This window comes from Micromys minutus, assembly GCF_963924665.1.
Source record: "Micromys minutus genome assembly, chromosome: X".
Lineage (NCBI taxonomy): Eukaryota > Metazoa > Chordata > Mammalia > Rodentia > Muridae > Micromys > Micromys minutus.
Window position 1 is genome coordinate 26,231,726 of NC_137970.1, and position 14,697 is coordinate 26,246,422.

A 14,697-nucleotide genomic window follows, 5' to 3' on the forward strand; every position below is an offset into this window, starting at 1 on the left:
GCTGCAGCAAAGGGTAAGATTTAAGGCTATGTCTTCCATGTGGGTATAAAAACCAAACAGATGTGTGAACAGATAACAGAGAGACGATCCAAGTTCCAGCATTCAAGGAGTTAGGGAGAGGCCTCAGACGGCTCATTGCACAAGAGCACTTCCTGAACAAGCATGAGGACTTGAGTTCAAATCCCTATCATTTACATAAATAGCAAGCATGGCTGTATATGGTTGTAACCTCAGCACTGTGGGGAGCAGACAGGAGAACCACTGGGGTTTGTTGGCCACCATCTTAGCTCCAGGTTCAGTAAATGACCCAGTCTCAAGGGAATCAGGTCGGGAGTGATAGGACACATCCTCTTCTGTATGCTCGGGTGCATGTTCTACATCTGTACAGAGAGAGAGAGAGGGAGAGAGAGACCAGAGACAGAGACACAGAGAGACAGAGACACACACAGAGAGAAAGACAGAGGCCTCAAGCTAAAACTTAAAATTGACTAAAGAAGTGATTAAACAAAAACAATAACTTGACAAATTATTATAGAAACAGAATCACAATTTGTAAATTTTGGGGATATTAGTCAGCATTCTGACAGCCATGTTTTCTAGAGAAGTCATCTCCCAGCCTGTATTTTGGAGATAGGAGATATATTCCATAGAGGGCACATGACTGTTGCTGACAAATATGAAACAGGATTTGGACGGAATAAGAATTCTTATCCTGGAGTAAAGTGTTCCATAGACGTCTGCAGCTACAACTGAGACTAAGTGTGGCCTCAGTGGGAGAGAGATCACACATGTACTTTCTCCAGCACTTAGCTGCTATGTAGCTTTTCTTCAGTCATAACTGTCGCCAACAAACTGCAGCATTATTTGCTCTGTTGATAGCTCTGTCTCCAAGAAAAGTCACAGATATTTTTATACCATGTTCCAGTGCAGTGCATATCTCAGAATAGCGTTTCTGCTAGTCGTCACATACAGTTAAGGGCAGAGTCGCTTCTAAATCATGCCATTTCCGATGCTAATAGAGAAGCATACATGTAATTATAGCATACACTGGTCCTTTAACACTTTAATGATGTCACTGAATTAATAAAAAAAAACATTGTCTGAGAGAAACTTAGTACATGTAAAAAAAAAAAAAACAAAAAGTCCATGACAGAAAAAAAAATACTAATAAATGTGTTTACTCACTGGCTTTGGAGGATAATAGTGGCTGGAGTAGAATCCTGATTTTGGTGTGTAACAATTTCCCTGGTGAAAATATTTCCACCTTTGCCAATTCCAAGTAATTGTGAGCTCAGGCACAATCAACCCCAGCAAATTAGCAAGAGCCAACCCCAATATAACATGCATTCATCAAAGGCATATGTCAGCAAATGTTATGGGGCGAAGAGCAGAACTCCATTGACGTCCCACTTACACTGGGACTTGGCAAGAAAAGTCTGGGAGTCTGAAAGGAATGTCATTTCGAGTTGGATAGCATTTTAAACTGTGACAGGGAAAGGGATTTAATTAGGTGTGCTTTACTGACATCCTCTGTGGACAATGAACCATATTTCTATCTTCAACTAATTCATATGTAACAGCCAGCACCCATGTGGCCCGCTCATGGACTGAGTTCGTCGTGTAGTATGATTCGTGAGACTGTTTTAATAGAGTGAGCTGACAAGAGACAGCACTCAGAAATCCTGCTGAGTTGGTAGTTCTTGGCACCCTGTATCAGGATAGTGTGCTTGACAGCAATGTTGATTGGTCTGTGAAGAAATCCTAGTTTAGAAACGCACTTGATGCTGGGAGTCCATGCTCCCCTCTACCGATGTGTAAGTGAAATCGTGGTGAGAGGCAGAAGGGGGCATTTGAAATGTTCTACTCCAAGGAACACATTCTTCATTGACACCAGAGTCAAACTGCCGGGTGGATGATTTTTCAGTCTACCTTAAGTTTCTAGAGAACAGACTGATGACATCCCCCTTTCCAGATCATTTCTAGGGCAGTTTCATCTGCCTATCTCCTGAACCTAAAATAAATCCCTGGAATATATCCTATTGTTTCTGACTGCTTGTAATTATAAAATGAGAAAAACTGGATAATAGACTACTTTCCATTGGCAGTGTTTGCCAAGAATGTTAAATCTAATAATGCGGTTAAGGAACATTTAACCAAAAATGTTATTACCTTTTTTTTTGCCTAAACAATCATAAAGAAAAAATACTTTTAAAAATGTGATTTTTTTTAAGGTTGGAGGCCAGCTCCAGTGTGTGATCATCCTCTTCTTATTTTCTTCACTTTCTAAGACCTAGCATCTCACTTGGTTCCACACACTCTGTTAATTTCTATTACACATTTTAACACCATTAGATTTATATGTATGGCAGAAGCTGTGCTACAACAGAGACTGCCACCAACTGAAAAGCAAACTGCCTCAAGAGTCTTATTTGAAAGTGTAAATGTCCTGTAATTTACAAATGTTGATAAATATAGTTGAGGTGTTTGGTAGCTAGACTGAAGCATTGTCTTCTGATTTATGTGTTTATCTGTGTATGAGCTTTTGTGCACACATGGGTGTGGGTAGTGTGGCCTGCTTAGGGGCTGACACTAGATGTCTTCCATAATTTTTCTCCATCTCATTTTATTTTGAGTCAGGGTCTCTCACTGAACCTGGAGCTCATGAATTGCTTAGATTGGTTGACTAACAAGCCTCAGAGATCCTTCTGTCTTCCCCAACACAGAACCAAATTTACAGATGTGTGCTACCACCACACTCAGCTGTGTTTTTATTTTTAATAGGTGTTAGGGATCTGAACTCTGATCTTCGTGCATGGACTGTAAACACATTGCCTATGGACTCATCTCTTCTGCCTGCTGCCCTCTTTTTTGCTTTTAACTTAAATATAATTTATGTTTAATTATATTTAATTCCCTAACTTATGTCATTTTTATTTATTTTTTTTAAGAATTTGATCAAATTCTTAAGAAAATGGCTGCATCTAGAGAATATCATTCTGAGTGAGATAACCCAGTCACAAAAGAACAGACATAATATGCAGTCACTGATAGTGGGATGCTAACCCCAGAGGCTCGCCCTCTTTTTAATGTATATCCATTTTAGGCATCAACTAAATCCTTCTAAATGATCACACTTTTCTTAATCCATCGGTTCTGTTGCTTGTTTTCTCCAGTAATTTACTTTTACAAAGCATTTGACTTATTTCTAGAAGTATCACATTTTCCATGTATTCTGTTAATTTGCATAACATCTATTAGGCACTACATTGTTCTCTTGAGACAGACTCTCTCATGACTCTGGAGCTGGGCCAACAAGCCAAAGTGGTCCTTCCTGTTCCTCCCCCCATAACACTAGGGTCACAGGCATGAACAACCAAATTCAGCTTTTTACGTTGGTTCTGAGGATTTGAAATGGAAATTCTTGGTCTTCACCCTGGACTGCCCTGCCTCATCCACATCCGTTGTCATTGAGGATGCTGATGAGGAAGAGGAAGTCAGAGGCTGAGAAACTTGGGAGCCCACTGACTATCCACCATAGCTGAAACTGTGGAATTCAGGTTCAATAAGAGACTCTGGAGGGATAAAAGGTTGAGAAGTAACTGAGGAAGCAACTTGATGTTGACTTCCATGTGAACCTACACATTTGCACACATTCACATTAACAAGCACATACACCACATGTACCACACCACACACATAACACAACACACACATTTGAAAAGATCTTATTGTACTAGGGTTCCGTAAGGCCATTTCAAGCAAGTATATAACTGAATATATTTTCTCATACCTTCTTACCTCATCCTCATCTCCCTTTGTTCCCCGACTAAATAGCATTCTTAAATTTTTACTGTATGCAGTCTTTTGAGAATAATTTTGCCATTCAAATCATGGCCTATTTTTTTCTAGCCCAAGATACTACTAAATATATTGACATTTCAGTAACTGAAAAATGAGTAATTAACACTGTGTAAAAGAGAATGACTAACTGATCAGCTCCTGTCATCTGGGATTGAGTGGTGGCATTTGTGTTTATAAGTAAGATAAAATTGAGGTACTAAAGTTGGGAACCATTTTCTGGGCTCTCACTTGTAAGTTAGAATATATTTTAAAATTTTATTTATTTATTACATATAAGTACAGTGTGGCTGTTTTCAGACATGCCAGAATAGGGCCTCAGATTTTATTACAAATGGTTGTGAACCACCATGTGGTTGCTGATATTTGAACTCAGGACCTCTGGAAGAGCAGTCAGTGCTCTTAACAACCGAACCATCTCTCCAGCTCAAGTTAGAATATTTTTAAACAGTCATATCTGTTTGGTCATTTCCCCCCTCTGGTTATGTGTTGTTTTGTCCTTTTGTTTTTCTCATTAGCAACCTCATAAAGGGGTGGATAGGAGCAAAGCAAGGAGATCATATGCAAATGAAGTCATTTGGCCTGTTGTTCATTGATTGAGTCCTAAGAGATCAGTTTGTGGAGCTGGATTCTGTCTATGGCTCAGTTTATTTTGAACACACACAAATTCAGTCAGAGGAGAGAGACCACGATTCCATCTTCTGCCAGATGTGGCCCATGGCCATGGAGTGGGAGAATAAGTCAGTTAGAAGAAATGACTCAGGACAATTTCACCTTACGTCAAGGAAAACAAGTGGAAGTGTAGGTCCCCCTTAGCTTAAAATTTCTGAATGCTTCACTTATGAATGTCTTAGGGTAAAGGTCTGTCTGAAAATGAGGCTGTAATTACTAGATAAAAGAGGCTTTGCAGATTACATATCAAGTTTCATACCCTTTATCTTCTCTTCAGTGCCATTTAGGACAGAAACATTTGTGAGATTTTGCAGAGTCAAGAGGCAATGGAAGGTCATCACTTAAAAAATTGCAAAGAATTAGCAACAGTAGTTTTAGGTATATGAAAAATACGTGAAGTTCAAAAATAACTTGGATTACAACATGTACTCCATTTCTTTACACATTGTTCATGGCTGTTTTTGTGCTACATAGGCAAGGCACAGTAGTCCCACAGACAAAAATATTTGCTCTCTGGCACTTTTCATAAAGTTTGGCTCCCCCTCCAACCCCTGCTTTTTCTTATTCTACATAAACATTTCTGGAATCTTTAACACCTTAAACTTCATACTCTTTCTTTTATATTCCATCTCTGTAGATTGTTTTAAAATCATAAGACCTCCAAAAAGATTTTTTCTATTTTTATAAAGTACGATATGATTATAAGAATATCAAAAAAGTAAATGATACCTCATTCTTCTCAGACACTTAATACATTTCACTCTATACACACAGGCACTTACTATAATACTGCTAGAGGGTCTTTTTATTTGAATCTTTATACTATTGAATAATAAAATATGTGAATTTTGTTTGGAGCTTGTAATTTCAGTGTTATTCAGTGAAAGAGGAACGAAGCCCAATTATACCACATTATGAATAAATTCAAATTACTGTTATTTCCAGAAGACTCAAGTGATTGAACACCTTTTTTGAGAATATAAAGAATGGTTTAAATAAATCACTTGGGATGTGGCATCACACCCTGTACAGCTGTCATTAGCATACCATCTGTTTGCAAGGCAACTTTTGAAAGAAGGTGTTCGATTTGGCTTCTGATTTTAGAGGGTTAAAATCCATGATGTTAGAACAAGGGCATGGCAGCAAGAACAGCTGAGAGGAGACAGCTAACTTTCAGAATGCTGATGCTTCAGTGCTCCTGTGTTTCCTGAGTGACCCAGAGCAATCTTTCCAATTTTCAGGAAAAATGGTGTAGGACACAGAGTTGGAAGCTGGTCAGCAGGTACTGAGGAAGCAAGCTCATGAGGAGCTTGGGTGGGACATCCACGGAATAAGCTGTAACCTAGCCATTTGCTGTCATCCTTGCAAAGAGATTTTACCTGTCTCCAGAAAACTAGAAACAATTGGGATGGACACATGCCTGTCTCTTACATGGATTCTGTCTCTTCTGCTATCAGGTTGGGTAGGTTTGGAAATACAAGTGGGCTTGAACTCTACATTGTAACTGAATGCAGTGTAGGTAGGACACAGAGACTGAGACTGAGATTGGATAGTAGTAGTTTTTTTATTGCTGCGATTTTTTTAAAAAATCACAAAGGCAACTTATAAAAGGAAGGGTTTACTTGGATGATGGTACCTTGGGGATATGGTTCTGTCATAGTCGGGAACTCTGGCCAAAAACACAGCACTGTGGGAAGATCTGGATGATGAGAACTTGCCTCTTAAACATTAAGCAGGAAGCAATGAGCAAAAATTAGCAATGGTGAATCTTTAGACTCTTAAAGCCCATTTCTAGTGACACACTTTCTCATAAGGTCACACCTCGCAAACATCACCAAAGAACGCCACCCATTGGGGACCACGAATTCAAAGGACAAAGCCTATGGTGGCCACTCTCTCTCATATCACCATAGCTTGGTTTGTGCCTCAGGTATGAGACCTTGGCATAAATACCTTCTTTTAGATGCCCCACTGCTCATGTATAAAATGAGAGTTGCTTTGTTCTCAAATACGCATTTCACTCCAAACAGCAGCACACAAGCCTTAGAATAAACGAAAAAAAGTGAAATACCTGAGATACCTAACTTGTCTTTTATCTCCAAAGGAATACATAGACTGCGGCTCTCACTGGAGCCCATTGGAGCTCCAGCTTTTTATGGACAAGGAAACTTCTAACCTCTCAGACTTAACACTCCTGTGCTTTTTGTCCATGTTGTTCTGTTACTGAACATTCTGGAAGCTGCAAGGCACCCTGATCCAGATTGGTGTGGGAAGAAAGGAGGCACAGTATTCAATTACATACAATAGCTTCAGTAGTTTATCTTTTCAGTAGCTTTAATTAAACTGCAATTGAGCCCCAAATGGCAAACCCTTTACTCACCAATATATACATCTCCAGAGATGGTATAAATGAAGCTTGTCCACCCTGTAAATGACCAGAGACAATGCATTATTAGTGTGCATAATATCAATATATGTATATGTATATATATATATATATTACATATGCATTTTCTTTCTATTACATGTATAATATAAACATATACAACAGTAACAATAGGAAAAGTTGAGTATGAAATATTTTCTTTTATGTTTTAAGACTTTAGTTCTGTGAGCTACTTATTCTATATATTATATATTTCCTACTTTCCTCCTCCCTCTCTCACATACATACACAGCATATGCACAAATAAACAACAAACATTTCTATACTTAAAAAACTTAAAGTCCTTGCTATTTAAGGACCACCCAAAGCAGGTACTGCACAGTTTACTTTGGCAGTATACCTATTAGCACATTTATTTTATTTGTGTGTGTGTGTGTGTGTGTGTGTGTGTGTTTACCAGGTGCCAGAAGGGGACAACAGAGCCCGCAGGGTTACAGGCTTTTGTGATCTGGGTGCTGGGATCTGAACTATAGTCCTCCAATAGAGCAATAAGCACTAAGAATCGCTGAGACACCCTGCAGCCCACAGATTGTTTCTTACAGCTCTGTCACCATGCTACAAGCTATAGCACTCCAGTCTAGCTTCATGTCCAGCTTTCTGTGCTTCTAAGTAGGCCGAAGTGTGAATAATAATACCAATGAAGCTTTTTTTTAAATTTAGTTGAGTTCTAGTGTCCAGTGAGCACATTCTCCTTTCTATTCTAAAAGAGTGTGTGTATCAATATCAGGTGCTACATCCTGGAGACTCTGGAGACCGACCTAACTAGGTCATCCTGGGAATGAAATATATATATGAACAAGGAGGTGGGGTTACCTAATCTCAGTAGAAGGAGCCTCTGTAGGGAAGCAGTCTCCATGTCTAGGCTGGAAACAACCCAGGTGGAGATGGAAGCTATGCTGGATATTTTCTGCACAAAACCTTAACATTTGCACCTGAACCAGAGGAAATCTTTGCCATTCCTCTAAGCCTCAGTCCAGGAAGGCTTTGCCACTTGCATGTCGAGGCACTGGAGCCCTCGACATGACGTTGCTCATGTCAACAATACCCATGCAATAAAGACTTAATTTGCTCCCTACAAAAGAGGATCAAAAACTTTTGCTGATTAACAGGCCTCAGACAGCCTGGGAGATCCCTGGAATTGTCCTCACAAGTTCTTCAAAAACTATGACTTGTGAAGGCGCATGTGTGTGCATGTACATGTGGAGGCCAGTGGTTGACCTTCAGGAGCCACCATCCACCTTGCGAGACTGGGGCTTAGGACTCACAGCTGAGACCTGGATGGCTGGCCAGTAAGCCCCAGGGATCTGTGTGCCTGACTTCCCAGTGCTGGCATTCCAAACACACGCCAGTACTTCTGGCTGTTTGTGAGATATTATAAGAGCAAGTCTAAGCCACCCGAGAGTAATGCTGCCTCATTCCGTTTCTCATTTATTGAACTTCTATTGTTAGTGCACGTTGTGGGTGCAGATATAAAGAGCAAGACGGTCCAGTCATTGGTATTCAAGTGGGATAACGGGAAACACTGGAAGGTCCATCATAGATGCTGAAAACACATGCCAAAATCTATAGCCCCATTCTTGTGTGCACAGCCTGGCTTTGCAAGGACCCTTGTTTCTTTCTAATAAATTATCTATTCCTGCTCAGTCCAGTTTAAAATTGTACCTTACCAAGAAATCCCTCTGCTCTCAGCTTTAAAAAGAAAAGGATTGGATTGGAAATAGTTAACATTTTTTTCTGCTAAGTGCAGATGGCTTATATTTCTTGTTTATCTTGAGGGGAAAAAAAGTAACATGTTATTTAAAGAATACCAAAGCATGGGGCATCTAAACTGTAAATTTTTCTGTAAATCTCAGTTTTACCCTGACATAAGTGGTGAGCAATTTGGTATTTATACCTTGGGGACTTTTGTGCCTTTTTTGGTACTAATTAGCATTTGCTTCAAAAGTAGAAGAAATTCAGTGCTATGTTTTAATTATCTGTCCATGCGAGAACACAGAGCAGTAACACATCCTGTCATGAATGTGCTCTTGTTTACGTACTCAGTCCCTCTCTTCGCACTTCTAAGGCAGAGACAAGCCAACGCTCCCCCACCCCCATCGTTCTCAATTATTTGGCTGAGGTTTTTATGTGGGATCTTTCAAATTACCCTCGTGGCATTTTTCCTTCCCTTCCTGCTTCATCTTCCAAACAGATCACTTGGGTCTGTTTTTTCCCCCTTTGAAAATTCTTTTTGGCAAAACCTTGAAAAACAGTTTGTGCGCCTCGTTAAGCTGCCAAGTGAGTGTTCGACGTGCATGTACCTGGTTTTGCTTCTCGTTAAAGTAGTCTAGTAAGTTGCTGAGAGTCTGCTCAGTATAACACATTGCCTGGTAGAAAGCACAAAACATTAGAGCTAGCAGAACAGGGGCAGTGTTGCAATTTCCCTTTATCATCTTTGCAGTAAAATGTTTACCTACATGTGCTATTAATCTTGGTTTCATTTCTAGGGAACACTATTTCTTAGAACTGCCAAAAGAAAAACAAATGTCAAATAGTATGTGTGAATGCATACTGAATGTTTAAGAAAAAATATATTTTGGTCAAATTACTCCTTTGCTAAAAGCAGGATCACATCAGCCAAGGGCTCTTCTCTGTCTGATTTTGTTTTATTTCAATTTTTCAAGACAGGGTTACTGTGTAGCCATGGCTGTCCTGGATCTGCCTTTGTAGACCAGGCTGGCCTCAAACTCGCAGAGATCCTCTGGCCTCTGCTTCCCAAGTACTGGGATTAAATGTGTGAAGCACTACTACTTCCTGGCATCCCCTGTGCAATGTTCAGCTTCTTCCTTCCTTCCTTCCTTCCTTCCTTCCTTCCTTCCTTCCTTCCTTCCTTCCTTCCTTCCTTTCTTCCTGCCCCCTCCAACCCTCCTCCCTCCCCCCACCAGCTCCCCTTCCTCACCTCCCTTCTCTCCTTCCCTCCCTCCCTCTCTCCCTCCCTCCCTCCCTCCCTCACTACCTCCCTCCTTCCTTCTTTCCTTCAACTCTCGTCTCACTTTTGTGCCCTGCACTAGAAATTGATGCCACCCTCAAATTTCTGTCATTCTATCAGAAGTCACATAGTATACAATTTTCTCCTTTTGTCCCCACAAGCATGGTGGACACCCAACTGTCTCTTTGCAGTTGGGAAGATCTTCTCTTTGGAACTAACAAATAAAATGTGCTGAGATGAAGATCATATTTTTCTTCTAGTCCCTGAGGACAGTTAAGTCAGCAGCACATGCAAGTCAGATCTCTTTTAGCCAAACATAAAACAAACGCACAATGTGGGTTTTAAATATGTAAATCATTCTCTGTGGTATTCACTTTATTTCCAGGGAGGTTCCTAATTCTTAAAAAATATTGCTAGTGAGAGATTTCCTCAGCCTACATTCCTGGGCTTAAGCCAGACCATTTTTCTCCTGACTTCATTAAGGGTTCATAATTCCAGTGAATTAATAATCATTCTTATGTATGTATGTGGAAGATGTAAAAAATTTCTAACAGAAGTCAGTTTAGTAGAGAGGGCAAAGGGGCTAAGAAGAGAACATAACTATTCCTAGTAGAATTAGGCTTACAGTGTTCACCAGACTCCAAAGCAGCTCCGATCCCAGGAGCCTGCATGGAACATCTCCACATTCAACTTCCTCAGGTAATTCCTTTCTAGACCTGACTCCTGGCCTTCTGGGATCAGAGGTGCAACTGTGTGGTCCTCTCCTGCTCTCTTCTGCCAAACAAACTAACTTAAAAATGTTTGAAATAATTTCAGACACATTGAAAAGTTACAAAGATACTATAGTTACTGTATATTTTTTGCCGAGGTTTTCCCAAAGCCAAGATACTATCTCACATGCTTCATTATTCTTATGCTGTAAGATAGGATGGTCATTTCACACACACACACAGACACACACACACACACACACACACTGAATGCCTAGCACTTAGGAGGTTTGTTTAAAACAAATTTTAGCATAATTTTTCTTTACATCCCTTTCCTTTCTCCTTTGCTCAACATCTTTGTAGGTCAGCATTTCTATGAAGCTGTAAGCTAGGCCTAAAATGGACCCATGGAACCCACAACACCAGACCCAAGTGCTCTCCGCTCTCCTCTTGGATTACAAAATACACTTAGCCAAGAGTGTCAGGATCACCGTTACCCACACCATAGTCAAGAATTTTGCATTTTGGTACTGTCTTCCAAACATCATATACATGTATACAATTGTCAGGAAAACAGAACAACCCACAGTAGCATCAACAAGCACCTCATGGTACCTAGCATTGTGTATTCCCCTGAATATTGTAGTTTAGAATAACTGACATTAAAATAGATTTTTCTGGGGCAAGAGTGGATGGGCGGATGGGGGAAGCACCCTCATAGAGGCAGGGGGAGGGAGGAGGGCATAGGGGGTTTGTGGATAGGAAACTGGGAAGGGGGTAATATTTGAAATGTAAATAAATAAAACAACCAATTAAAAAAGAAAAAAAATGAATTTTCTGACCACACATCAACTGAAAAAGCTCACCACAAGATACGAATGCAGAAATAAATAGTTAATGTCCATCTTATAACTAAACATAAATGGCAAGGGGAAGAGAAGTCACTAAAGGACCATTACTTGGTTGAGTATGGAACAAGATGGCATGTGAAAATCACAGTGTGAGTGATACTGGGCTGGTTATAATTTCACCACAACATTTACTACCTAATTAATTTTAAATAAGTTACATAATCTCTCTGTACCTCAGCTTCCTCACTGGTAAAAATAGGGTAATTATCCTGGCTCACGTGATAAAGAGGATTATAAAGGAGAGCTCTAGAACACTCAGGCAGAGGCAGGTGGCTCTTTGTGAGTTCAAAGCCAGCCTGGTTTACATAGTGAGCTCCAGGACAGTCAGGGCTCCATCATAAGACTCTGCCTCAAAAATCATTCTTGTGTTAGATATCTAGATCTAGTTATTATTCAATCTATACTTAAAAACATGTTTCACAGGAAGAACTAATACGAGTTTACTTGCCAACTGAAAACTACTTTAAAAGGGAGGGCTGGGGATGTGGTGATACAGCAGGTTTGTGTCTCTGGGTTCCAACCCGACCACTTCAAAGAGAAAAAAAATTAAAAATTAATTGCAGAAAAAAGTAAGCACACTGGCACAAAAGACAAACAGCAAAACACCCAGTAACAGTGAGAATATTTCCATGACCTTGGGTTGGGGAATAATGATCTAAAAAAAGGACAGAATGCACCAATCATTAAAGAACAGATTAAGAACTTAAAGACTAGGTATATTTATTACAGAATAGAAATAGAACAGAAAAGTGAGATGTAGAAAGGATGTTTGTAATGCAAATAATTGACAATGACTAGAACTCAGCAGGGCTGGAGTTATTCTATAGCAATATGAAAAACAGATATAGCTCACCCAAAGTAAGATAGTAAAAAGTATTTTGCTGGATAAGCTTATATTTCTGTCTCTGGTTCATGGTCATCAATGCTTTAAAGACTAATTGGTTTCTATACATAACTGTTAAATGGATATCATTATTATGAGGGAAGGTAAGATCAACTACTCTAATGCCCTATTCCTAAGCACTTTGCTAAACTCTTTACGTACTGTAATAGAATACGTAATTCACTGCACTTAACAATAAGGATTACAGACATGCCCACAGGCCAAGTTGAGTATTTGATATAGTGAACAAAATTTACACTTTATCCTTAATAACCCCTTTCAGTCTACAATTCTATATGTATTATTCATGTTCGGGGCCCCTCTTTAACAGGAGAGACACTGTAAAAAGACAGGCAAAAGCTCTGAGACAGCCCAGCATGTTTCTCTAGGCTTATTCAAATCATTAAAAACATTACAATAGGCTGGGGATGTGGTTCTGTGCTAAAGCATTCGCCCATTACGCATGAAGTCCTGGGTTCCAGCCTCAGTATGGAAAATAGGTCATAAATTAGAATGGAGAAATTCATTACTCATTTTTTGAGCCACTGGCCATTTGAAAACTGACATATACTTTGCACAGAAGCAGAAAATTTTATTTTGGTTGTTCTAATTTTCTTTGTGTTGCACTACTAAAAACACCCTGACAGAAAGGAATCTGGAGAAGAAAGGGTGTATTTGGTTTAATAGTTACAGTTTAGATGGAGTCTTTCATTACAAAGGCAGGAATTTAAAACCCTAGCTTCATCACTCCCACACTCAAGACCAAAGACAGATGGAATCTACTTAAGCTGCCTGACTCTTCATTCTTGCACAGCATGTAGCCCAGTCCATGAACTGGTGCTGCTCATGTTCAGGAAGTGTCTTTTTTACTTCAATTAACAATCAGGACAGTCCCCCGCAGACAGACAACCAGATCTAAATAATTTATCCTTGAGATGCGCTTTCCAGGTGATTTCAGGTTGTGGCAAGTTGACAACTAAAGCAAACCAGCACAATGGTGAATTCCACGATGATCCCGTGGTTCCTGCCTTCTGCTGTTGCCATCTTAATAATAACAGTCCAAAATCATCTCTCTGAGTGTGATCTGAACCTAGTGGCTTACTTAAGGCTAGTGCAGCAAAAATAACAGGGTGTAGCTTTTGAGGTTGTTTTTTCTCTTTTGCTTCCCCACATGCATGCTTTGATGAAACCAAGGGTCATGTGAAAAAAAAAAGCCACACACAAGAGATACGTGATTTAAGCATGTTATTGGCGCCAGAAAGCCATGCATCCTTTCATGGTCAGGCAAGATAGGGGCTGTGATTGGTTAGACACCGTTGTTCAACCTGAGAACAGATAGCTACCAAAGGAAGGTATCTTCTCTCAACACATATAATTTGTCCATGAGCGTTTAAGCTTATTTCACATACATAGGTAACTTGTACAATAAGATTCACCTAAAGAGAAACTATTTAACCTGGTTTGATGTTTAGTATTTCTAGTATGACGTTCAACATTACAATGTCTAATATATATATATATACACATATATATATGCTAAATTATTGAGGACTTGGGGCAGACATTACCTTCCCTCAACAACTACTATACTATCTATGCTATCATCATCATTTTATTATCATCATTATCAAACACTATAAAACAAGTAGAAGGCTGTCTTAGTTATCCTTTGGGAAAATAGAGTGTACCTTTAGTAAATAAAATGACATATTAGGAAATGCTGCAAGAAAAATTTTATTTATTTATTTATTTATTTATTTATTTATTTATTTATTTATTAAGGCAAGTTTATTGGGAAGCTGCTCTCAGGCACGCAAATCCGCCGGCCCCAAGGACTGAGGCCAAGGAAGTTGCCATGGGTAAAAGGGGAAGTGGGAGGAAATGGAAAGAGAAGGAAAGGGAACATGCACAAAGCAAGAAGAGATGGAAAAGAAAAGTTTTAATAGCAACAAATATTTAATAGCAACAATTTTACAACAGTAAAATGTATAGTAACATATTACTTACATTGACATTTTTACGTAAGGTACTCTAACGTGCTTTATTAGTACACAATATTGGAATCCACTTTTAAAGCTGAACGGGAAAGAGGTGGCTCTTTTCCTTTCTCCTCCCTTCCAAGTCAAACAGAAGCTGAAGTATGCTGACATTGTGTTAGATGATATATTATTTTCCCATTGTCACTGCAAGAATCACACTAACATCACTCTGCTTCTAAGTCATAACCCCTCTTCCTCTGAGTGTCCTGA

At 39.4% G+C, this 14,697-nt stretch overlaps 1 protein-coding gene across 2 annotated transcripts in view; it reads right to left on the bottom strand.

Moving 5' to 3' along the window:
* PIR (pirin) overlaps positions 1-14,697 on the bottom strand; it is a 105,484-nt gene that overhangs the window by 13,098 nt on the left and 77,689 nt on the right. For both annotated transcript variants that reach the window (XM_080909775.1, XM_080909776.1), the window contains one exon: positions 6,911-6,955. In XM_080909775.1, the coding sequence (XP_080765901.1) occupies positions 6,911-6,955 (45 nt within the window). The remainder of the gene's footprint in view (positions 1-6,910; positions 6,956-14,697) is intronic.